The sequence below is a fragment of the Gobius niger genome, assembly GCF_951799975.1.
Source record: "Gobius niger genome assembly, chromosome: 7".
In the NCBI taxonomy this organism is placed as follows: domain Eukaryota; kingdom Metazoa; phylum Chordata; class Actinopteri; order Gobiiformes; family Gobiidae; genus Gobius; species Gobius niger.
In genome coordinates, this window is record NC_136858.1 from 16,730,656 (window position 1) to 16,755,314 (window position 24,659).

At 40.8% G+C, this 24,659-nt stretch overlaps 1 protein-coding gene across 2 annotated transcripts; it reads left to right on the top strand.

Annotated features, from left to right (window-relative positions):
• The first annotated feature begins 4,414 nt into the window (after positions 1-4,414).
• LOC306965272 (uncharacterized protein) lies at positions 4,415-22,803 on the top strand. 2 transcript variants are annotated; one of them, XM_079559558.1, is made up of 9 exons: positions 4,415-5,005; positions 5,750-5,776; positions 12,518-12,606; positions 13,816-14,785; positions 17,116-17,288; positions 18,064-18,232; positions 19,632-19,695; positions 20,224-20,323; positions 22,591-22,803. In XM_079559558.1, exons 3-9 carry the CDS (start codon positions 12,547-12,549, stop codon positions 22,618-22,620), a joined length of 1,566 nt encoding a protein of 521 aa, XP_079415684.1. In that variant the 5' UTR covers positions 4,415-5,005; positions 5,750-5,776; positions 12,518-12,546; the 3' UTR covers positions 22,621-22,803. The 2 variants fall into 2 exon arrangements, with proteins under 2 accessions (XP_079415684.1, XP_079415683.1); XM_079559557.1 differs by lacking the exons at positions 4,415-5,005; positions 5,750-5,776 and having other exon boundaries at positions 12,171-12,606.
• The last annotated feature ends 1,856 nt before the right edge of the window (positions 22,804-24,659 follow it).

The following is a 24,659-nucleotide window of genomic DNA, read 5'->3' on the forward strand; positions in this document are numbered from 1 at the left end:
CCTGCCGCTTCACAAATAGCCGCCCTGTGTAGATTCCACCATACTGCCGCCCGACCTGCGGCGTTACAGTGCAACAATCAACCCAGGGACCAATATAACTAACGGCTAAAGTGGCAGCAGTCGATGGCGAGCATGTATTTCCAACAATGGCTCACGCATACTTCATGAGTTGCTAATTTGAATCGATGACTGCATTGATTTAGATGCATTCCCCGACGGTACACGCTAAGGTGGGGGAATCAGCAGGTCGTCGATAGCGTTTCTTGGGCGTGAAAGCTCGGGCACATGTTTTTATTTCTCATTAATTGCAGGGTTTAATTTACTGAGTGTTTGTTTCCGCCATACGTTATGTCGGCCTTGTCGGACTAGTGATGGATGCAGTCACGCACCCTGCACAGGTTGTCAATCACCGTCGCCAACAGAGTGCTCAGTTCTAGCTCTATGTGAAAATGTAGTGCATGTAGGTGTTACAGTAGAACAAATAGCTTGCTGTTGATTGTGGGGTTCAGTGCAGTCTTTTTTCCTATCTGGCCGCCAACAACACTAACAATGGTTAGTTCTTGCACAGTTTGATTTCAATGTTAAATCTAACACTTTGTACTGTAGCATTATTTTTTCTGATAACTTATTGATTTGATATGAAGCCTTGGTGTTAATTCAACCTGGGAGATTAATTTCAGCATCACCTGCCAATGATCGCTATCGAAAGGGCCATACCTCTACCCATCAGCGTAAGAGCCGCACCTCCGTAGCAGCCAATTATCGCCCTTGGTCCCGCTTTTAAGCCCCAGTAATCATGGTTTGTCCGCTTCCCAGCTGCGCTGCGACCCGCCTCCACCCCATCTCCGCCTCTTCCGTCCACGGCTTCTACCTGCTGTATCTTCACGGGTCTTCCATACCACAACCAGTGTCCAGGCTCCAGGGAAGACATCCTTAACTACAGGCTGTTCATCCATACTAACTTTCATACATCGATGTCTACCGCCGGGGTCTGATCACCAAAACTAATATACATGTCAATAAATCTTCCTAATCGCTGCTTTTGTCTGTTTGAGTCTATCCAGGTTGAAATGTTGTACGTGAGTAAACAACAACAACAACAAAAATCCTTCAAGATGAAATAGGTGGAGCTCTAGATTTCCTATAAAACACTAAAATCCCCACATTAAGTATCACAAATTGAGCTTACAAAAGAATGCACTTTGTTGTAGCACACTTTCCAACACACTGAAATGGCCCACAGGGAGTCGCGATGATTCACTGCATTGAGACTTGGATGGTCCAAACTATTAGGACGCTCTTGTTAAGATCAATATGTTGCTAGAGGGAGACAAAACAAGACACTGATTTTAGACACATCATTGTTTCTCTGCAGGATTCCCAATTGGCATCCAATACCGAAAACCAAATCATACCCTGCTGGCCCTCTAAGTTCTTCAAAATGACTCCAATGTGTCATAGATAAAAATCAGCCTAGGAGCTGCTGATGTGAACACAACTATGTTGGTGACATCAATATGTTGTCCATACATCACTTCAGCGGGCCATGAGTGAAACTGTTACGGCGTATATTCCCATGCATTGTTGAAGTTCCTTGTAATTGCATTGTATATCTGTATTATACTCCTCTGTGGGTATTGCAGAGAGGTTATTCACAGGTTACTCCTATTTGAACACATACTGTATTTCATCTAATAAAATCTAGCTGCATATCTCTTTACCGTGGCAAAATGACTGCATCTTAAAGCTATATGCTCAAAGCATAGTCATTAAAGATAATGAGACAGACTTAATGGCCAACCAATGTCTCCTACATAGCAGTTCTCAGGCTGTGTTGGGGTGAGTCTATTGCTTTGAGTTTGACCTGTCTGTATCCTTAAAATCCTTACACGCTGAGGTCAATAACAAAGTTTTCTTTGAGGCATTATTTTTTCAGAAGCACTCCTGACAATAGGTGAAAGACTGACAAAGACTGAATATAAGTAGCCTGTAACTAAATCTGTTGTCTTATAATGTTGCATTGTTTGACTATCTGTTTGTATGTGACTGACACAGGAGATGTGAGCATGATGTGCTGTACCCAAAACAAATTCCACCAACTCTGTTGTGTGGACATTAATAAATGATTCTGATTCTGATAAAGAAGGTTTAATTTTCAAATAACATGATAAATCAGATGATAATATCACGTTAGCTGATTAGGTAGCAGGGGAATGTTTTATTCAGTATTGGTCTGTTAGAAACCTTTCATTTGAGAGTTTATATTAAAGTAACCAACTAAGGAAATCCATTTTCCAAATTGCTGAAAGGCTGTGGTATTGGAGTATTGGAGATTTTTTATTTACAAAAATACAGTATCACTATTGCATTTGCCTTTTCTATTTAGTTTTTCTTTAAACCATGACATACATATTACTCTGCCCTATGTTCCACTTATAGAAATATTTATATGTACATTTTAGTGCTGGTGCCAGTCACAACAGCAAGTCGATTTCTCCATTGAACAGATTGCATTAGACAGCCTCCAAGTTTTTCCTTTCCAAAATAATAACCCCATTGTTTGAGCCCAACAAAGTAAACATTAAGGCTATAATAGCCATCAGAAAATTCCTGACCTTCCAATCAATAGAAATTTTCGGGTCTAAACTCAAAAGTCTGGTTCATATGAGGAGACCCACAAACCTCAGCCAAATATCGATATTTTGATGCAAATCTACACTCATCGTCTGACGTGCAATTTCAAAAAATGTTTTACTTGCAGCGTCCACCCGAAACTGCACTTGTTATTGGAGGTACTGTTTGTTCTCCTCGCTGTGGCATATAGCTGCAGTCATAAAAGCAGATTCTTGTTCAGAGATGACAAGGTAATTATCACGTCCCTGGATTACCTCTGCAGGATTTTAGTGCAGTGTGTAATGGGTGGCAATCTAACAGCACTGTCGTTACCAAAAGTAACCTTAAAGAGCCCCCATGAGTGTCAGTGTGCACAGAGCTGAATGGGATAAGTGAAATTTTTTGACTTTGAGTGGATGGATCTGATCACGGTGTATGTATAATAATAATCAAAGATAACATTATAGAAAGAATAAGGAATGAACAGAATGGCATGAAGGAAGTCTATATTTCAATCAAGCTTAAGGATTCCGTCAGTTTCCTCTGCATATCCGCATAGTGATAAAGAAAGAATAACGGCAGGTAGAGTTCTTGCCTTGCTGCGCCTGTATCTGTGCAGCTTCTGACGTGTTCAGACAATAGAGCAGAGGAGCCAGATGTTCCATGTGTGCACATTACCTGTGTCACTGTCACTCCGCCGCTCCGCTGCCTTTTCATTTGTTGCGGTGTAATTGCAGGCAAACTGTTGTGGAACACTCTTAATCTAAATCCCAGCTGGCTCCCCTTCACATTCGCAAAATCAACTCCGTATTATCAGGCCGCGGAGATATTTCCACGGGCTAATACGCCGTCAGTCGATTATGAAGTGGGACTGCGGCTTCGGCACTGCTCTCCGCGGTGTACACATACCCTCCACCTGCAGGACATAAAGTAAGTTTAACTAAGGATTTCATACCTTTAAACTGTTCTTCTGATGGTTCCCTGTAATTTATGAGTATTTTGGGGGTGACTAAAGCACTCTGTTCATTCCTCTAGGGTAAATTACACATCAGAGTATGAGTGTCATTGGCTTGGTGTTCCTTAAAGGGATATTTCAGGATTTTTGACATAGGGCCTCATTTCCTAGTTATCCAGAGTGTTATTGATTTCTGAAGATTTTTTTTTTTAATTCATGCTGTCCTTATATTTGAAGAGTTTAGTGGTGCTAGGCTAGTGCTAGCACATTTCTACGGTACCAGCTTGCCTGCATTAAAAACAGTCTGACCCACTCAGTGCACCTGAAGCAAATCACTTCTTACGCCAGACTACCGATATAAATGTCTGTGTCGATAGAATAATTTGAACCATTTTGCATTTAAAAAAACTTATATTTGAGCAGCATCAGCTTCGTGGTTGTAATCCACACAGCGGCGGAGTGATCTGCTAGAAAATAGTTCCTCAAAATGCAGTAATTCATGTGATGCAACGTCAGTGATATTTCAAAACTTACTCTATCGACACAGACATTTACATCGGTGGTCTGGTGTTTTGCCTCAGGGGCACTGTGGCGTGGGTCAGGCTGTTTTTAATGCAGGCTAGCTGGTACCGTAGAAATGCACTAGCCTATCACCACTAAACTCTTCAAATATAAACGACTGCATGAATTTAAAAAAAAAAATCTCCAGAAATCAACAATATTCTGGATAACTAGGAAATGAGGCTCTATGTCAAAAATCCTGAAATATCCCTTGCATAACAACCTGCAATGCTTTTGTTTTTCCCCATCTTAGTCATTGCAGAGGGACAGAACAAGAAAGTAATAGTTTGGATATTGAACTGAATTTGTACTACGTTTGATAAATTATGAATTTGACTCTCTCCCGTTTCTCAGCCTTTTACGAGAGTCTTGCGTAACGGACATAATCTGTGGTGCTACGTGGTCTAACAGCACTGAGGGGGGCTGTGCGGCGGCCCTGTGGAGTTTCTGAAGCCGGCTGAAGGGCCCTGTCGTGTGGCACTGAAAGTCTTTGTCTAATGAACACAGCACGACTCTGGGCTACTGTATTGATTGCACAAATCCCGGCGAAACTCGAACCGGCGGCCATCAAATGAGAAGTGACATCGCCGCCGAAGGAAGGAGGGGATAGTCGCTGCAGTGCAACAGAGGAATTTTAATAGGATTATCCGAGTCAGGGTCCAGCCCACTCACTTTCGGAGTTTGTGTTCTTTTTGGAGGTGCGGGCGCAAAGGCGTTCTGTTTTCCTTTCAAGGTAAAAGAGAAACAATTCTCAGTGGGGTGTTTTAAATCACGGCAAAGTTACTGGAGGAAATGGTACAATTCAGCTGAAGCTGGACAGAACTGATTGGTCACGGTTCTCTGAAAGTGGCGAAGACACCTTTACAAGACATTTGGGTAAGTTAAAGCTTCATTTTGAAGAATTAGAAACTACAGCAATAAATATTGAGTACAGTTTTTCAATTGCAATGATTAGATTGACTAGATTTCACAGAGACAAAACTTTCATCTGGCCACATCTAGACATTTATATTTTTGCCTTAGCTGTATTCCACATACATTCAGCACCACCTATTTTTGGAAGATACGTGCGCCTTTATAAATGTACTGTCTGGGAGAGTTTTCAAGTTCTACTCAAGTGCTCGTAAAAAAAAAAAAAAAAATCAAGTGGGAGTTGTTGTTATTTTAGATGTGCCTCTGCTGCGTCAGGAAAGCAGTTGAAGGCCCCTGACTCCATTAATAAGTTGTGGCAACGGAGGCTGTGAAACTTGAGAGTCAGTCACCTGTTCTGCTACCTGAGCCCCTGGGGAACAGCGGAGGACAAGGGGAAGGCTAAAAGCTATACCTCCAACCTGCCGGAGTGAATGAAAGTGCCCAGAGAAGCAGCGTCTCGTTCATCACTGACTGGCTTTATTTGTAGGGGAGTTGTCCGAGGGCATTTCGTACAGTTGATTTAGTTGATGAATGTTAAGCCTCTTGTCAGGAGAGAGGGGCTCTTGTTGTTAGTTAGAGGCTAAAGGAAAAACCAATGAGCCTTGCTGGTCAGCTAGTGGATACAGCCATTCATTGGAAAGGATAAAGTGTGTCCTGTGGCCACAGATAAGTGTTTTTTTTTTCTTTCTTTTTCTATGCAAAATAAAGACGCACCGGTTTCCTCTCAGCCTTCAGGTAAGAACGCTTGGTTTGACATGACATATAAGTGTAGTAGTATAGTAGTAGTAGTAGTGATAAAAGTAACAGAGGCAACAGTAGTAGGAATAAAACAAGGGACAGCGGTATCAGCGTCAACAGTTGTAGAATCAAATACAATCAAATTAGAACTAGATTATCAATTATGTAACAGCCAACAGTGTTTTCGGAAGCAACAGTGCAGACGTAGTAATAATTTAAATTGAGGGTTTAGCAAAGCAAAGCCAAATTATTTGTTTTACAGCAAGTAGCTTATGTAAAAGAACATCTGGATCAGATGGGTCGGAGATAAACTCCAAAATAGTGGAAAAGACAAAGTCAAATGATGCGTTTTGCAAAGGGTTGGTCTGTTCTTTACCTTGTGAGTTCTTAAACATTTCTAAATTTGAACATAATCTTGCTTTTTCACACAGGAAGAAAAACAAAAAACCTTGGGCACTTAGTTCTTCTGCAGTAACATAAACAGATTAAGGTCTGTGACCACCAGTCAGATATAGTACTGCACACTTGACTTAGCCTGATGTATTGCCCTAATACAGAAACCAGCAGGCTATGTAGCACTCGGTAAGCTTAGTGAGGCTGTAGAGTCTAAACATTGTTGTTTATGTCCCTGTAAATAGGAACCTGCTGTACAAGGTAATAAAGCTTACTTAGATGAGATATGTCATTATGTTTAAACTTAGCTCCAAGAAAGACTGATCTCAATCATCCAGGTAAATGCAACACAGGAAGCTAAATGGATTCAACTGGACATTTTTTACACAACGTTTCTGCCTGTTGTTGAATCTACCTGGATGATTGAGATCAATCTTTGTTGGAATTTAACCAGTTTGGCAAGTTTTGCCTAATGACTGTGCAATGTACAACACCTGTTTCGCTGGAGTTTGTCACCACCCAATCGAACATCTGATGGGACTGACCAGCTCTAGTCCTTGAAGAAGAAAATTGAATGATTCTTGAAACGTCAGGCAACTATGTCTAAAAATGTCTAGTTGAATCGATTTAGCCTTGTGTGTTGTTGCTAAGTTATTTAATTTAATATCTTGCATTCATGTTATAAAAGTAACCAAAGCAATAATGTTATTAAACTTGATCAAAACACAACATCTTTAGAGTAATAAAGGAATGGCAACCAGACCAGTATTCGTTCTATTGACTACAAAATCTGACATGCAAACTCTTGAGCTCTCTGTTTTGTGATATCAAACCTATTCCCCTATACAGCAATTGTCCTTGTAAATAATCCATTCCAACTTTGGGGAGATTTTTGATTTGGCAAATATAAATACGTAGCATAAACGCTGACATTATTATCTCAAGAATAAGCGTGGCAGAATGATCGTTAAATTATAAAAATGCTACCAGTGGCCAGGGAGACACATCTGAAAAGCAACTTTTCGTGTGGCTAATTTGAGAAGTGTCCTTTCAGATGGTTTATCTGTCGTGTAGCTGCCGCTCTGCACAGCCTGACAGCTTTCTAACCAGCTGTAGGTCCCTCTGCCCGACTCTCTATTCCTTCCACTGTCAAGAACACAAAGGTTCACTCAATTATTTGCTCTCGGCGTGCACAACAATAAGCATATGGACCGCCACACACCGAGCGAGCTGTTTGCCTGGCTCGCCGACGTACATACGAGGCCTTTTATTTCCACTGGCAGACTTTGGTTAGCAGTGGGAGACTCACTGATCATATTTCTTGTAGTGGAGGGCTGTGACGCTACTTGAATACATAAGAACTGCATGGCCAATAACTCATGAAGCGTTTTCTCATTCATATTCAAACAACCCATTTGGTATTTTAATGGTTATTTAAGCTTGGTTTAACTGTCATCACAAATGCATTATTGCTGCTAGCCTGATTGCAGAATTCACAACTCAGGGCCCATTAGTTTCCATTTTGATGCAGCACTGTGTGTAATCATAAAAGATACAATTTGAAGTTCATTAAAAAACAGCCCCAAACCTCGCCTGCATGAATGGAAGTATGGCTGAGTGGGTGGGCGCTAACTAGCATTCACAACCATTAGGTGGAAAATATACTATCATTATTAAAGACACACTGCGTAGCATTTCACCCAATAAATAGAATGATTTTATCACAAGCATTCTCATCATTGAAAATAAAAGACCAAACAAACATGTGTCTTTGCTCACCTCTCCTGAGACCTGACTGCAACTTTGCAGGGAGCTGGACATCTCCAGCTCGTCTCCATGGAGATGTTGAATAAAGACAGCCAAATATGAGATTGTCCCAGTCCATTTAAGAAAAAGAAGAACCTTACTGTCATTATACTATTGTACAACAAAATTGTGTAGATCAGATGTTGGGTTAGTCCTGAGCCACTGCGATTCTACGCACCAACCTGACCAGCATATTTTGGATATAGGGGAAACCGGAGTACCCAGAGGAAGAACATGCAAACTCCACATAGAAAGGCCCCGGCCAGGGATTGAACCTGGGACCTTCTAGCTGTAAGGCAAGAGCGTGAACCACTCAGCTACCATTCCGCCCCATTGTTTAAATACCCACTGCAAAAGGAGCATTTTTTGTGTCAAGCTGGTCATTAGGAGTGTTAGAGGATAACATTAAATCGCTATATATCATATTGGGTCAAGCTGTAAAGTCGTACTATCTCTGTCATAGCCTTGACTGTGGTGCTCAGGCGCCTACTCGCCTGCGCATCAGTCTGAGAGGGTATTTATCCCTCTTCTGTAGAAACATAGACAGACTTGAATGGTAGGACTAGCGCAAGTCCTATTACTAGCGCAATGTCTTCAGTTCATGTCTCTGGGTAAACAATGGTATACAAACTTCTCCTGCATAAGATATCCAGACTGCTGTCTATTTTTCATCTATCCTCTCGAACACCATTGTTAATTCTCTAACAAGGGGCATGTTTTCAGGATATTGCAGTCAACAGTACAATCCAAAAATGTTACGCAGTGAGCCTTTAATTATTAACAAGTCAAATGTTTTAGAGGGAGAACTCTGTACGCAACAAGCTACACATTTTATCCAGGCAAACCACTTAACACACTAACTCAACCAAGAAGCCTGAGAACTAGACGGTACAAAAGGTTTTAGAAGAATCTCTCCCATCTCTTACCTTCGTTATAGGAGGGAAGAGAAACCGAACAAAACAAGACGCATTTATACATTAGCGGAGCTGGGCATGAAAAACAACCTGCATTAGTTGAAAGTATTGAGGCCGTAACTTACATGACAGTGGGGTTCATTTAAATTGCACTTCCCTGATACAATTAGACGATTGCAGTCCTTTTCTGTTTGCTTTTGTTAATATTTATTTATGTATTTTTACGGTATAAATTAAGACGTATCCTTTCGGCTGCAGCGCCTGCCAAAATAACTCTTATCTAATGCCTGTTTATAGTTTCCGAACATAATATGAAGGTTGTTATTCCTCCGAAAAACACTTGCTGGCTCGGCGTAAAATAAATCAAAGGAAAGGGGGCAGAAATTGTGCATGTAAGTGTTCTGTTGGGCTGTGGTGGTTGTAGTCTCCCATGTGACTCACCTCAAAGTGGAGCGTGTAGGGGGGAGGCATAATTACTTTTCTAGTACTATATTCAGCACAGCGTGGCAACATGGCGTTAATTTGTTAAGTGTGTACATTAATCCCATGCGCACCTTGCTAGAACTGGGCAAGCCTCCTCGTTTTCATCAGAATATGCCTTCGCCAAGTGGTTAACGTTTGCACTTTGGGAAATTCCTCAGATCCAAAAGACAAACATTGATGTTTGATGAGCAAATGAATCGTATTGAATAACCTATGACTATAGTTGCACAAAATCCAGCCATATCGTTAATGTGGATTATTTAACATTGTGATTTACGGACCTGAAGGTGACATGTGCTCTTTCTCTACATTATGGGGCAGCATTGTGTTCCTTCATGATAATGAATAGATACAGAGGTATTTCTGATGTGCTACACTGGATTTAGTTGCTGTCTTATCAGATGTTTGTAGTTGGAGTTCTTTAAGTGGAGGTTGTGCAAAAAAATAGATCTGAAAACAAAATTAGCCTTCTGTTCAATAGAGAGCCTGCTTTTATTGGCAACGTTGGGAAAATTGAATTCTATTGTGAGTGATGAATATGCCCATTCTTGTGCTTTATTGACTTGCAGGGAAATTGCAGGAAATGTAATAATGCATTTATTAGGTAATTATGATTAGGATTCATAGGGATGTTGTATTAAAAGTTACGCAAAAACACAACAACAAACAAGCAAATAAAGTATTGGTTTTACGAAGTGCTACACTCAAAGACACTTCTACCATTGTTAGACTTGATGGAAGTGAGGCTGCTGGACACAACAGCTGATTTGAGCTGCCAACTCACCGGTTACATTGGAAGGACGAAGTATGTCTTCCATTTCTGCCTAAATTGTTCATAAAATGTTGTCTGATCTTTATGAAAATCCCAATCAATCAATCAATCAAACTTTATTTATAAAGCGCTTTTCATACCGAAAGGTATCACAAAGTGCTTTACATATTACAACATTTAAAACAATGCGCCTGGGACAACCTCCCATATATATACATTTTATATATTAGGATTAAATAAATAGATTAGTCAGTTAAAGGCTAAGCTAAAAAGGTAGGTCTTGAACCTGCTCTTAAAAACATGAACGTTCTCTGCAGCCCTGAGCTCCTCCTCAGGTCGTTCCAGAGGCGAGGGCCGTAATATTGGAAAGACGCCTCACCATGAGTCTTTTTGTTGACTTTAGGAATAACTAGGAGACCCCGGCCGGAGGAGGGAAGGGGCCGTGAAGGTTCGTAAGGTAAAAGCAGTTCTGAAAGATAAGAAGGACCAAGACCATTAAGGCATTTAAAAAACATTAAAAGAACTTTAAAATCGATCCTGAAACACACGGGGAGCCAATGCAGCGATTCTAAAACCGGTGTAATGTGGTCCCGCCTCCTGGTCTTCGTCAGGACACGAGCTGCTGAATTTTATAAAAGTTGTAAACCTGAGATATTCTTTTTGGGAAGACCAGAAAGCAGGGCATTACAGTAGTCGATACGACTGGTGATAAAAGCATGCATTAGCGTCTCCGTGTTGGCCCGAGAGAGAATGGGGCGGACTCTGGCTATGTTCTTTAGATGGTAAAAACCTATCTTTGTGATATTCTTAATGTGTGGAATAAACGGCAGCTCAGAGTCAAAGATCACACCCAGGTTCTTCACCTGTGAGGAAGGATTAATAGACAGTGACTGTAGTTTGGGTAAAAGTCTCTCTCTCAGGGCCGATGATTAACATTTCAGTTTTGTCCTGGTTAAGCTGGAGAAAATTTTCTGCCATCCAGAATTTGATATCTAAAATGCAGTTAAAAAGTGCATCTATTGGCCTGGTGTCATCAGGAGACATGGAGATGTATAACTGTGTATCATCAGCATATCTGGGAAAATTGATTGACCCCGTGTCTCCTGATGACATCACCAAGAGGGAGCATATACAGATTAAAAAGCACTGGGCCTAAAATTGAACCCTGGGGCACACCACATGTAATTCCATGGACCTTAGAGGAGCAGGTATCCACACTTACCATGAACGTCCTGTTTGTGAGGTAGGAAGTAAACCATTTGTGTACAGCACCGGAGAGGCCTATGTGTTTTAAACAAGTTAAAAGAATAGTGTGGTCGACTGTATCAAAGGCAGCGCTCAGATCCAGAAGAACCCAAGAATGAGTAAACAGTGTCTGCTTAAACTAATACCACCCCAACAATGACATGTTATCATATTCTTAATGGCCATAACATGTAAACATTCACAGGACAAGGAGGAATAAATGAGTACACCCTGGATTAAATAGCTGGCAGACCCTTCTTTGGCAGCAATAACTTTCTTGTAGTTGCAGATTAGACGTGCACAACTACCAGGATGAATCTTGGACCATTCGGAACCGTTTGGTGCACAACAATGCTTCTCAACAAGAGACAATTCTTAACTAGTGTGTGTTTTTCAATGGCAAGGGCAGTTTTAAGCCACACCTCAGTGATTGGACTTCAAGTTGGCTCACACCCTACTCTAAATGTCGGCATAAATTTGTCTAATTAGCTCCTGGAGGATCCTTAGCCAGGGGGTGTACTCACTTATTCCTCACTGTCCTGTGAATGTTTACATGTTATGGCCATTAAAAATATGATAACACCTAATTGTTTGGGTGGTATTCGTTTAAGCAGACACTGTTTACTCATTCTTGTGATTTTAATAAAGATCAGACCACATTTTATGACCAATTTAGGTAGAAATGTAAGGAAAGCATTCATGGAACAGTGATTCTTAACTGAAATGATTTTTAGACACACTCATGATTTATCAAAATGTCCCAATCATTAAGTTTTTTAAAACATGAAGTACCAGGCTGCTAACACAGTAAAGGCATTAGAGAGCACTCTTTTACCAAAGCGCAGGGAGATGAGGGATGAACATAGCTGTAAGCATGGGGAGGGGGGGACAAAAATGACAGAACTATCGGAAGAGCATAATGTGATCTTGAAGTGTTAGCAAAAAGGCCCTTCCCAGAGACAAGATAAGCGCACTTTTTTTTTTGATGAGTAGGTAAGTCTAATAATTGTCTGTAGGATCAAGGAATAATGCTTTGAAGTGGGCTTTCATGTCATTGACTATGAATAAAGCACAGGGGACCCACAATGGAGGAAAAAAACTCATTTTTCTTTCCTCGGTTTACAGATGGAATAATAAGAGAAGCTACCAGGTCAATGTCAGAGGTTCACCACTGCAGAGGTCTCCAAAACAACACAGCAGCCAACAGCAATGAGGTATAAACTGAACTGCACTGCAAATGATTCACTTGAAGTAACAAATGGAATACAAAGTCAACTATTTCTCATTTACATGCACATTAAACAATCAGTGCTTTCGGCTGAAATGTGGCTTAAAGTGCACCACTGACCAACAAAAGCCTAATTTTGAAAACAATGGTTTAGGTTCAATTCCAGTGTAATTAAAGTAAGAAAGGCAACCACTCCGAACTAATGATGTAATGAATGTGACTATGGAGGACCGTAATTTATCACAGTATCACAAACTCGACAAAACTATCAAGCAATGTTTATACTTTAGTCTTTTGTTTGAAGCATACAATGGTGAAGATATAGTGCAGGTAGATGGATAACTAAACATCGAAACAAGACAGGGACAGTTACTATATCACGGCACGGTGCATTAGACAGACTGCAACAAAAGGCCAATAAAACGATGTATTGTAACTGTATTTTCCGGACTATAAGTCGCTGCAGAGTATAAGTTGCACCAGCCAAAAAATGTATAATGAAGAAGAAAAAACATATATAAGTCGCATCAGCCTTGGCAGCTACCTGGGCATGGAGGTGTAACTGTACAGCCTCTCCCGGCAGCACGTGGTTGTAGCTTTTAGCCCGCAATTAGCTTTTTTTGCTTTCTTCATTGCAGTAAGAGTAACCTCCACTTTTTGCCAGTCCCTCACAAGTTTCTCGCTCACTCCAAACTTTGCTGTTTTTTTTATTTTATTTTCAGTGGTACAGTAAGTAACTAAGTGCTTTATTTGTCATTGTACAACCGTACAGGAGTAGCAAATACTGATACACAAGCTGAGAGTGCCCTCTAGCGGCACTCTCGGGAGTGCCTCGTCAAAAATCCGAGGCACTCCTTTAACAAAAAAAGTTAAAACTCCTTTATTAGCATCTGGACCGTGAAATTATATATTTTTATATATAAGTTGCACCTGAGTATAAGTCGCACCCCCAGCCAAACTATGACAAAATGTGTTACTTATAGTCCAAAAAACACAGTACATGAAAACATTCAATCAAGGATAAAGTAACACCATTCAAAATAAGTCCTCGATTTTGATTGTGAAGGACACATCTTTTTTTTTATCACTTTATATAAGATAGGGAAAGATAAGATAACGCTACTTTATGGCAATGAGCAGTGTCAACTTTTGGAAAGACATTCATATTCGGTTTATTCTGTCCTTTTTTCCACAGGCTTCGGTTAGGGATATTGCGGCATCAGTGCACAGGAATGTCTTGTCGTGGGCTGTGTGGCAGGGGCATAAGGAGAAGAAAAGTGTCTCTTTTGCAGCTCTAACACCAGCTGCCAGCTCACAAGCTGTGCGTAGTATTTCTTGCAGCACTGCTCCAAGCCTGCTCAGGACGAGAAATGTCCCAGATGTGGTGGGACCTGATCCAGGTACTTCTCCTCCCACCCAGAAAGTCTCCACCGCACTGGATGTGGTGCACGCATCGTCAATGAGATTTCTAACCCCTCAGCCATTTGGGAAAGGAGGGTTTTCAAAAGCTAGAAACACTATGAGAATGACAAACTCCCAGTCAAACTTTAACGGACAGACTTCAAGTATGGTGAAGCCAAATGCGTTGAGACAGACCTACTCACCATCTGATAGATTGGCAGTGAAAGGGCCAGGAAAGAGAAAAGAACAAGTTGTGCGGAGCGAAAGGGACGGCAATCTGGAAGGGTCGCCAAACCAAGCTTCAAGTCGCACTTTCTTCTGCTCCCGCGTCCATTTTGACATTCCTCCGAGCTCCATCCTCTCTGCTGTCTTTTTGGTAAAGTCCCTGTGCATTTCCCTGGAAGATCTCAAAACAAATCCCACATTGTACCTGTCCACTTTGTCTTGCCATCTCAGCGTCTCCTCTGTGAAGAAATACAAAAAGACAAATCATAGAAGAGCTTCCAGGTGCAGAGAGAGTGGTGGTGGTTTGACTCACAGCAAAGGCCTTCAGTCAAAGCGGCAGAGCCACAAGGTCAAGCAAACAGCCCCAGCTCATAGTGTTAGCACTGTGGACTCAGACCTGCAGGCGCACAGTGCTACTCCCGGATTATTGTCATTCAGAGGGCCAAGTCCCCCTTACATAAAGGCTACCAAGCGAAAGGGGAATGCAGATGAGAAGGAGCAAGCGGCCCAGGGCAATTTCGAGCACAGGCCATACACAGGTATGAATTTCATCAATAGAAAATGATAATCTAAAAGTACCACACATTTCCATCTGAATACCACCCTCTTCATATATATTTTTTTACATTATGCTAAATTCCCAGTGCAGTGCCAATGTGGAAAGGGGAGTAGTCTTATTTGTCACTCAGCCCAACTCCTCTCGGATCTATCTCAGTAGTAGTAGACCACACATTCACCCCACACACACACACACACACGCACACACACACACACACACACACACACACACACACACACACACACACACACACACACACACACACACACACACACACACACACACACACACACACACACACACACACACACACACACACACACACACACACACACACACACACACACACACACACACACACACACACACACACACACACACACACACACACACACACCATTTATTCATTTTACAATATACAATTAAGCAATACAGCAGGTAGCACAACTGCTGTAAACACCTATATAAAATGCATATTGTTCAGAGTAACAGTGGAGATTTGATTAAAAAAGGAACAAACACTTCCACCCTTCAGTTTCCTAATGTTGTATTGCATTGTTTCAGCGGACATTGAGAAACATCTAAACATACATTGTTTTTTGCATGATTTTCACTTTAGTCTCCAGACACCGGGAGGGAAATCAGGTTAAAGTAGTTTTAGAAAATAGAATAAGGCACAGATAGGGATTTGATTTGAATGTTAGTAGCAAACTGTCTGTGGGAACAAGAGGATGACTTTAAAAAGAAGACATGCACTATTATCTGGAATTACAGACAATACATGTAAGTGATTTGTGGATTTAAACCCTATGGCTCAGATCTTTCTAGATATTTGTTCATTTGTGATCAATATTTTATACACTGTCACCATGTAACGCAATATTGTCAAGGTAGTTAATTCAAACTTGTTATATATGTGAAGTTTTAAGAAGACAACAGGACTTACACTTTGCTTTACAGCTAGAAGGTCCCAGTCTTGTTTTAACTTCACATGATAACCTAAAACCTAACCCTAACCCTAGAGTTAGGCTTAGCAATTGTGCATATCCAAATCTCAAAGCGCATTGTCCCTACAGCCTATATGCCAGTGTGATACCTCATTTGAAAGCCAAGACCTTCTAGTTTCTAAAACTATATGTGAGTGAAACACAACTTACATCACATTTGTCGTTCCTAACCCCCTGATTGGGGGAGCAAATAACAGGATAACTTAATATAACATGTACTATGTTTAATGTAAAACAAGATAATTGATACTCAATAGGACAGGTGTTCCCAAACAATCTCTGAAATCACCACTCCAACAACTAAGGATAATTTACAGACATTAGAACAGTGTTCATGGAAAGAGGCAATAGAATATGCATAAAAAGACCAGGTCAGTAGAAAATGCTTTATTTTCGGGCCAGAAACATTAAAAAGCGCCTTTGTCACGGTGTGTAAGAATAACTAAGGATAATTGCCTTCATTTCACTAAATATAGTGTTTTCAATTAGAAATACAAAATACTGTCATGAAATCATCCTGCAACCCCCACCTCAATGCCCCAGGTCCCAAATGCCTGCCATAGGGTTTCAATAATACCCCATTTTAGTTCCCTTTTTTTTGCTTTTACTCAGTTAAATACATTCTGGCCAGAAGCTGTCACAACTAATACACCACATTATTTCCGTACACAATGACAAATGTACCGGCTTCATGCAAATCTATAACTCTGCAACTCTATTCTGTTGCTGCGCACATTCCCAGTCATTACTCCTCTGCATTCAAAACACCACCTTGCCATGGTTTTAACAAGCCTTATGGGTGGATTCATTTATTGTCTGCCTACAGGCCAAAGGTACGGTACGCCATGTCAGACCATTTGTGTGCATGCTTTCAGGTGCCTGTGGTGTTGCTCTACCTGCATGCCACGTAGCGACTGGGGATTCAGCCTCTGTGTGTTCCAATAACAGCAGAAGGGATGAGGCTATGGCGCAGGACGGATGCACTGTCATCTTTTACATTATTCATTGGCCGCACTTGTTTCCCCTCTGGGTCTTCTTATTCTCCCTCCGTCTATGAGTTGCAGGCATACACTATAGCGCGGCGGTATGTGCGTGGGGTCATTTTTCGGGCTTCTCCAGATCATAAAAGCTGGGACGCGCTCACAAGCATGGCCATTATTGTGCCATAAGTCAGGGAACCGATAGACGGCGATCCAATCTTTTCCACTACATAGTAAAAACATGAAGCACACACTGGTCAAAGCTGGTTGTTTATTCAGTTCTCTCTTCTCATATGGCTATCTCTCTTTATTTGTCTTCCAAGTGGACGCCAGATCCTGGGACAAGCAAAGTAGTGAGAAAATGGAGCATCTCGAGGACAACTGCAGCACAGAGCCTAATAAGAGTCCATCTCTGAATATGTATAAGACCTGCTATTATCATTCCCGACTGAAGGGCGACGCTGTGGACGGAGCAGCCAAGTGTCTCAGCCTCCAAGTAGGAGCCATATGCCTTTTACAAGATTAGCTTTTAAATGATTGTCTGTTAAATGAATAATGCAGGGTGTAGAGAGAGCAGAGCACAGTGTAAGGCGTTTGCAGAAAATTATATTTATTATAAATTATTTCCTTATTAAGCTGGATTTTCTGTATATTTGGAATAAATAGAAAAGTCAGCAATCGGTCTTTTTGTAGCTTTTTGATCATCTGCACACACCTCACTTCAAACACCTTTTTTGAACATTTTTACCATTTAAGATGTGGTTACACTAATCAGATCATATTAATTAAGAAGTAGTTGCAACAGCTAAATGGCAGTCCCTGACACGCTTCCATCCAAGTTTAACTCCAAGTTTAAGCAGGAGCTGGTAGAGTCGTAAAAAACAAGGGCTTTCTCAAGGTCCCAGCCAGAGTTTATAACCAGGCGCACAGGACACATTATTATTGCAACTAAGAGAATGTCTTAAGGCCAAAGACATGCTGGAACAGATAAGACTACATCACACTTACATGCCTGGTACATGCTGTATATACTCCCAGAAGATTCATTTTAAACCAGTATCTCAAAGATTCAGAATTGTACTGCTTAGTAAAATTTGTCACGTTTACAAAGCGAGCTTGCATTTTGAATTCCCCTCAATGGCATCTTTGGAAGCGCATATAGTCAAAGTCACATTTACTGTACTTGTTGATTAAAATGTTGAGGCATAACATTTAAATTTTATATTACGTGTTTTAAATGTGTAGCGTATTGTTTGTGTGTGCCCTTCCAGGACGCTCTGGAGCTGCTGAGGCCCGACTTCATCAGCCGCTCTCAGAGCAGGCTGAGGAAGTTGGAGCAGAGGGTCATGAGAAGGAGAGCGGACTGTGACTTGGACCCAGGCCACAGGGATGCTCCAGGCACACACAGGAGGAACTGCACCACACCGGATCCACTTAGCGGTGAGAACGGCAACACTCTGCCTCCCGAAACGCCAAGAAACACCAGGAGATATTTACAGTATGTACAGGGGGAAATATGTGGCTGTTTGCTTTATAACTGCAGTGACTTTACACATTGTTGTCATTATCTACAAATCAAATTGAAATAAATTGCAGTTGTATTCATGTTCCATATATCTTCTGTGCTGTTGTTTGGTTGAGCTAATACGTCTGTATACCATAAACACCAAACACCATTTGAATCTATGTTTTTGACACAAAGCTGATGATAAATAAGATAATAAAGTGGTTCATTATCTTTCTGCATGGACGAGACCACTCAGATTTATTCTTTTTTTTTCACCTGGTTTGATGTTATAATAAGAATGAGTCAAATCAGACATTCCAGTCATCTATAATTCAGGGAAATAAAAATAGAATGAGCAGTGTAGAGATCTGTCATGGATCCACATCTCCATTAAATTCAACCCTCCTGACATCCTCAGCTGCTCAGCACAGCCCATCCTTCTCTCTCCACTCTGTGGCATCAATCCAACTTTGCTCTCTGCTGGCAAGTACAAGCATTACACATCTGATCTGAAGTCCCTCATACAGCTGCATGTCTGCAGAGGCAGAACCAGAGCCCCTTCCACTGTTTTCTACCTAATTAATCTTTATCTGGGCAAAGACCATTGGTTTTCAGGGGCTAAACAAGGTCACAGGGAACAGCCTGTCTTTCACAGAAATCATAAAAGTGGTAGTCCCAAGCTGAAATCCCTTTCGGCTAATTACTATGAAGAAAACAAAATGGCCTTGCTGTGGAGTTTGGGTGATGGAACAGTGGTAAGGTCGTCGTTTTTGTCCCCCCCAAAAAATGGGGGCAGATAAACATAAGAATATTATTCTTCCATTTGATCCTTTCTGATCATGGAAATGTATAAAACATTGAAAGCGTGAACTGTATGTGGCTTGTATAAAATCAATGAATAATATGAAATCACATTGAAACCCTAGCATTGCACTAATTCAATGTGTAGACATCAAACTTTGCTTTCCTAGAGGAATCGCAATGCCGATTGATCTTAATGTTTATACCAGCTCCATGCATACATTTTACGGACTAACATCCCAGCATTACATTGTCTTTCACAAAACGACACAATTTATGTTCTGATGAATAAACCATGAAAGAACACCGAGCGAATTAGCACACAGGAATATACTTAACGCTGACACATGAAAGGTCGCTGGTTAAATAGTAGGAAAGTATTGACAGCATGCTTTTGTTTGTGAATTTCATTGTTGTGATGCCTGATGCTGTTATTACCCCTAATGAAGACTTTGCTCGCTGTACTTTCTCCATCGACATGCTCAATTTACATGTTAATTCTGCTTTGTTATTCCTGTGTGTGTGTCTCAGATAACCTTTTCAAGCCCAGGGAGAGAGCTATATCGGGCAGAGAGATGCAGCTCAGGTCCAGACGGTGAGTTTCTGTGGCCAAACCTACATTTCAATATGTCAGTCATCCCCTCTTCTCATATACAACCCTTTCCATCAAAACAGTTTGTTATTTTCCACGGACACAAAAGGCGGCTGATGTCCCCATGACTTGACAGGCAATCTCAGCCACCCTGTGTCCACCTTATCGCAGCTTCCTTTTCTTTTTTCCCTTTTTTTCCTGTTTTGGTCTTATCAAGCCAAACACAGTTGATCAGACGATGCCGGCCCATTATAATTCTTTTTTTTTTTTTTTTTCTTTCCAAACGCAACACTATCTGACTGAGGAGATCTCCTAACAAATTGGCAGGAGTTGCAGGAGTGAAAGAGGGGAGTGTGTGAGACCTGTTTATCAGTGCATCCAGGTTTTTGTGGTCAAAGTAGAAGTAGATAATGCACTGCGGTCTGATGCCGACGCCAGGTCTGATGTTGGGGACTTGGCAGAGGCACCTTCACTCTCTCACACAGTGCCATAGACCCACTCCACTGTTTTATATCGCCTCTTTATGTGCAGGATTTACAACAAGCTCCCAGAAGTGACCAAGAGGAAGGAGGAGGAGAAAAGACGAGCTGTATCGCAAACTAACAGATTGAGAGCAGAAGTCTATAAGAAGGTACAGAGAAATAGGGGCCAAGAAAGTGATAAAAAAAAAACACGGGGGTGGGCGATAATAGGGGGAAAAATATATATATAAATACGATACCACTCAAAAGTTTGGGGTCACTTAAAATGTCCTTATTTTTGAAAGAAAAGCACTGATTTTTTTCAATGAGGATAACATTAAATTCAGAAATACAGTCTAGACATTGTTAATGTTGTGAATGTCTATTCTAGCTGGCAACAGGTGATTTTTAATGGAATACCTACATAGCTATGCAGAGGCGCATTCTAGGAACCAGCTCCAGTGTTCTCAAGGTACATTGTGCTAGCTAATCGTGTTAGTGGGTAATTGATGATTAGAAAACCCTCATGCAATTATGCTAGCACTGCTGAGAACTGTTGTGCTGATTAGAGAAGCTATGGAACTGGCCTGGCTGACCCCAAACCTTTCACTGGTTGTATACGTACGTACAGTATACAGTATATATATATATATTTCAAAAGTCATATTATTATAACAATAACATAACAATTATTCGTCAATGTATAGTTCTTGTTGTTGTTTACTAAACAATGCAAAATCTATTCTTTGGACAAATAATACAGTGCTAAATATGTTAATTGTCACTAACAAACTATTCAACTGTTATAGGCCCATATGAACTGCCAAAGAATCTGAGAGCACGCTTTGCAAAACAAAGTGTTATTAATTGTTTGTTTTCCCTCGATTATGGTATTTCTGCAATTGATTATTCGTAATAATCATTAACATATTTTGATTGATTTGCATAACCCTATTCTGACAAACCACAATGGTATTGTCCTCTGAGTTCAGGCGTTTGGAAATGCCCATGATTAAAGTAATCTCCATCTTTTAGTTGAGTTAGTTTATTTCAGCAGTTTACATTTTTTGTTACTTTACAAAATTCATATTATACAGATAACAAATATATGAAATCGTTAACTATCATTACCAATGTTATATCAATTTAAAGCTATAAAATAATCAGTCACAGGGTTAAACTTTACACTTTAAATTATAATTGTATTTATTTTATATTAAACATTTATTAAATCAATATTTTTTATTATATATTTTTTTTCTTTTCATAAATATGTGTTGTTGTTTTGTGAACATTTATAAATTTCCACTCAAAGAACATTATACTTGGTCGCTGCGTTAAAACATTGCATGTTGAAAAAGTAATAAATACGGTCTGTCTCTGTGTAGTAGTTTTAAAACCTTCCAGCAGAGGTCAGTGTTCAACAGCAGGAGCTCACTCACTCTATAACTGACTGCTATGGCAGTTTTCTTTACCTGAGCAGTGAGAGGTATGTTACTGTAATTACTTCCAGAGCTGAGCGACGCATGAAGCCTTCTACAGCCTCTACTGCGGTGTGCTTTGATGTCATACTTACGGTCAAAAATGGTATAGTCATTCAGATTCATGTATTCATATTAAAAGACCATTGTAAATATTCATAGGCAATTTCACTATGTCTCCTTTAAGTGAGCGGCATATGCAGAATAGGCGCAGCATTGAGGACGGGCTGTTTTACTCACATCTGTCTAGGTTTTCCCAAAGGTGAATCGTTTCCATTATGACCTAACCACAACAATGACTTTCCTGACAGCCAGGTGCAGTATGAAAAATGTGAAGAGATGCCTCCAATTTCTTGCAGATAATTGCGCAATCATGGGAGCGTCAGATTATGTGGCAGTGAGAGGAGATGTGTTTATCATCTTTGCTTGGGTATACTGTAAATATGATATGTAATGCCTTATAAATGTAATAAATGTACGTTATGTGTGTTGCAATGCGGCTAAATGGAGCAGACAGTTCCTATACCACCTCAGCCAATAGTGGTGTCTGAGGAGATATTTCTTGGGGAAATGGAGCAGTTACATTAACAGTTATGAAAGTGCCATGACCTCGGCACTTCTCAAATGAAGCTATTAGCCAGGCCCGACCTAACCGTGATTGGTACCCAGAAAAACTTTGCAACTTCCTCATAAACCTGTGTGCGTCTCTATTTTCCGTACTGCGGCAGGATTTTCGTGATTGTGTACGAGGCCAGTGTGATTGCACAGTGCCGTGTTGGCCCAAGATAGTAAGCTAGAATTATTCCCCCCACCTGAGTGCTGGTCACCTCTGGGGCGCAGCTGATGGAAGCGGAAGCCAATTTAGCAGCAGGAGTTGGTCCGTTGTGACGCGGAGTTGTTCTTTGGAGACGCAATGAGCTTTGATGACGCTTCTTTTTTTTTGTTTTCTTTCTCAGAAACTCCTGGATCAAGTTCTGCAAAGATAAACACAGGAGGACAGAAGGACGTTCACATCATTTGCAGATCAGCATCTAAATTGGACTCTGAAATTCAATTTATGTTGGTAATTGTCGCTAATGCTTGGAGATAATGACATCTACCTTGCAGACATTGCCAACGCACTGCTGCAAATAAGCTTAGTGCTTTAGAAAGATATTAATTATGCCGTAATATGACAAAAAAGTAAGCTGATTATTAATTATGAAGACTGGGTTGATCTGAAAGACATTTTAGTTTGAGTACCAAGAGCACACTGAATAAAGCCTTAAACGTGTCGTCTTGACTCTTGTCATTGACTCTTTCCTTGATACACAAATACTTCTAATATTGAACAAAATTCAAAGCAAGTATGTACTTTGCTATTTCTAGCATGTTCCTCCATTTAAGCAAGTTTAGCTCAAATAAGCAAGCCACTAATATGACATCTACATGACATTCCGTGGGTAATGTGCATGTGTGTGTCCATTTCATTAGTCTATATTGAAAGTGATTGTCCTTGGTACAGTATGGTAGGAGTTTATAAATGTAAAAGGATGGTTGGGAGGAGGTGGAGCCAGCGTTTTGTCATTGCATCCATGTACAGCCCAAGGCTCCCGAAACCTCCCATCCGGAACATTGGAATTCCAAGCTAATCGAACTCAGGAGACGCATCTCTGAGTGAATGGGGCCTTTGTCACCCAGCTTTAAACCAGAAAAGACATTGTAATAGCAGAGGGGACTTGTGTGCACATGTATAGTGTTTAAGGCTGACTGACGTTGGTTTGGCATTTAAGTCTTCTTGGAAGGATGGCAAAGGGGAAGGACATAAACGGCACAGAGTCAAGTCATGTTTGAACAGTTCAGTTCAATCAATGTCTGGGTGTTTATCTTTGTTGAAAGGTTTAGACTAGAAACAAACCCTATTCTCTTGCATTCAGAATAGTCACATTACAAAATATGAAGAAAACGTTCTGTACAGGGCTGTGCTGTTCCTTTAAATGAGTGGCTTTTGCGGATGATCGATTGTAGCCTATAGCAAGGTGTATCATCTAAAAAGTGCATGTATTCAAATTTGCTGACTTGTCATTGATGCTTGTTCGCACCAAGGCCCTTCCTGAGAGTAATCCACATGGGAGGTTTGTTATCCTGCCATGTGGGCTGGTTCCGCAGGCTGAGCAGGGACTGACAGTGAGATGTATACGTGGAGAAGGCCTCCTGTCAGTCTTGCAGTCGTCATGTGTCTGCTTGTCACATTGCTATCTGCGCCTGATGTGGACTGTGTGTGCTCCAAGGGTCCTGGGGCGGCGCCACACGTGGCCCTGACTGATTCGGATGCCTGGAAGGGAAAACCGATATGTCTGGCTCAGAGAAGACATACCGAAGACAAACTAGCAGAGCTAACCATGGCTAATTGTGAGCATCTGAGCTGAGCCGCTGATTAAAATCATTAGTCATTTGACTGGCAACCATGCTGTGAGAGTCTAGCCACAGTAGAACAGTGAAAACATCCAGTAAGGCACATCCTTCCATGAAAGGATCTGTCTGCTCCATGGAAATGAAAATACTCACATGTTCTCTCTCTATTTTAAAGTAGAAACATGAAATATTAACCTTTCATTGGCAACATAAAAGACATAACCCCAGGAACAGGATCCCAGGAAGAGAAGCCGCTGATGCTAACGTGGTTCTTAACAAACATAAACAAACTGTTGAAATTTTAAAGAAGTATTGATGAATCTTTTTCATCTTATTGCTGTTAAGGGTTTGTGGGAAGTAGCAATTCAGTCTTCAGTTATGGGAGGTGTGATACAACTTCACTCAATGACCAATTTGTTTTGGCACAGGCATTTTGTGACATGCAAAGTGCTGCCAACTGCAAACACATACTTCTGTTAGGTTACAAATGTACATTTTTTATTTATTATTATTATAATTATTTTTCATAAAACTCAATAAATGACATCCAGTGTGTCACAAAACAAAACATCAGAACACAGCACGTCTTAAAGTGGACGTGCCTCAGCATAGATATTTCACATGTCACAAT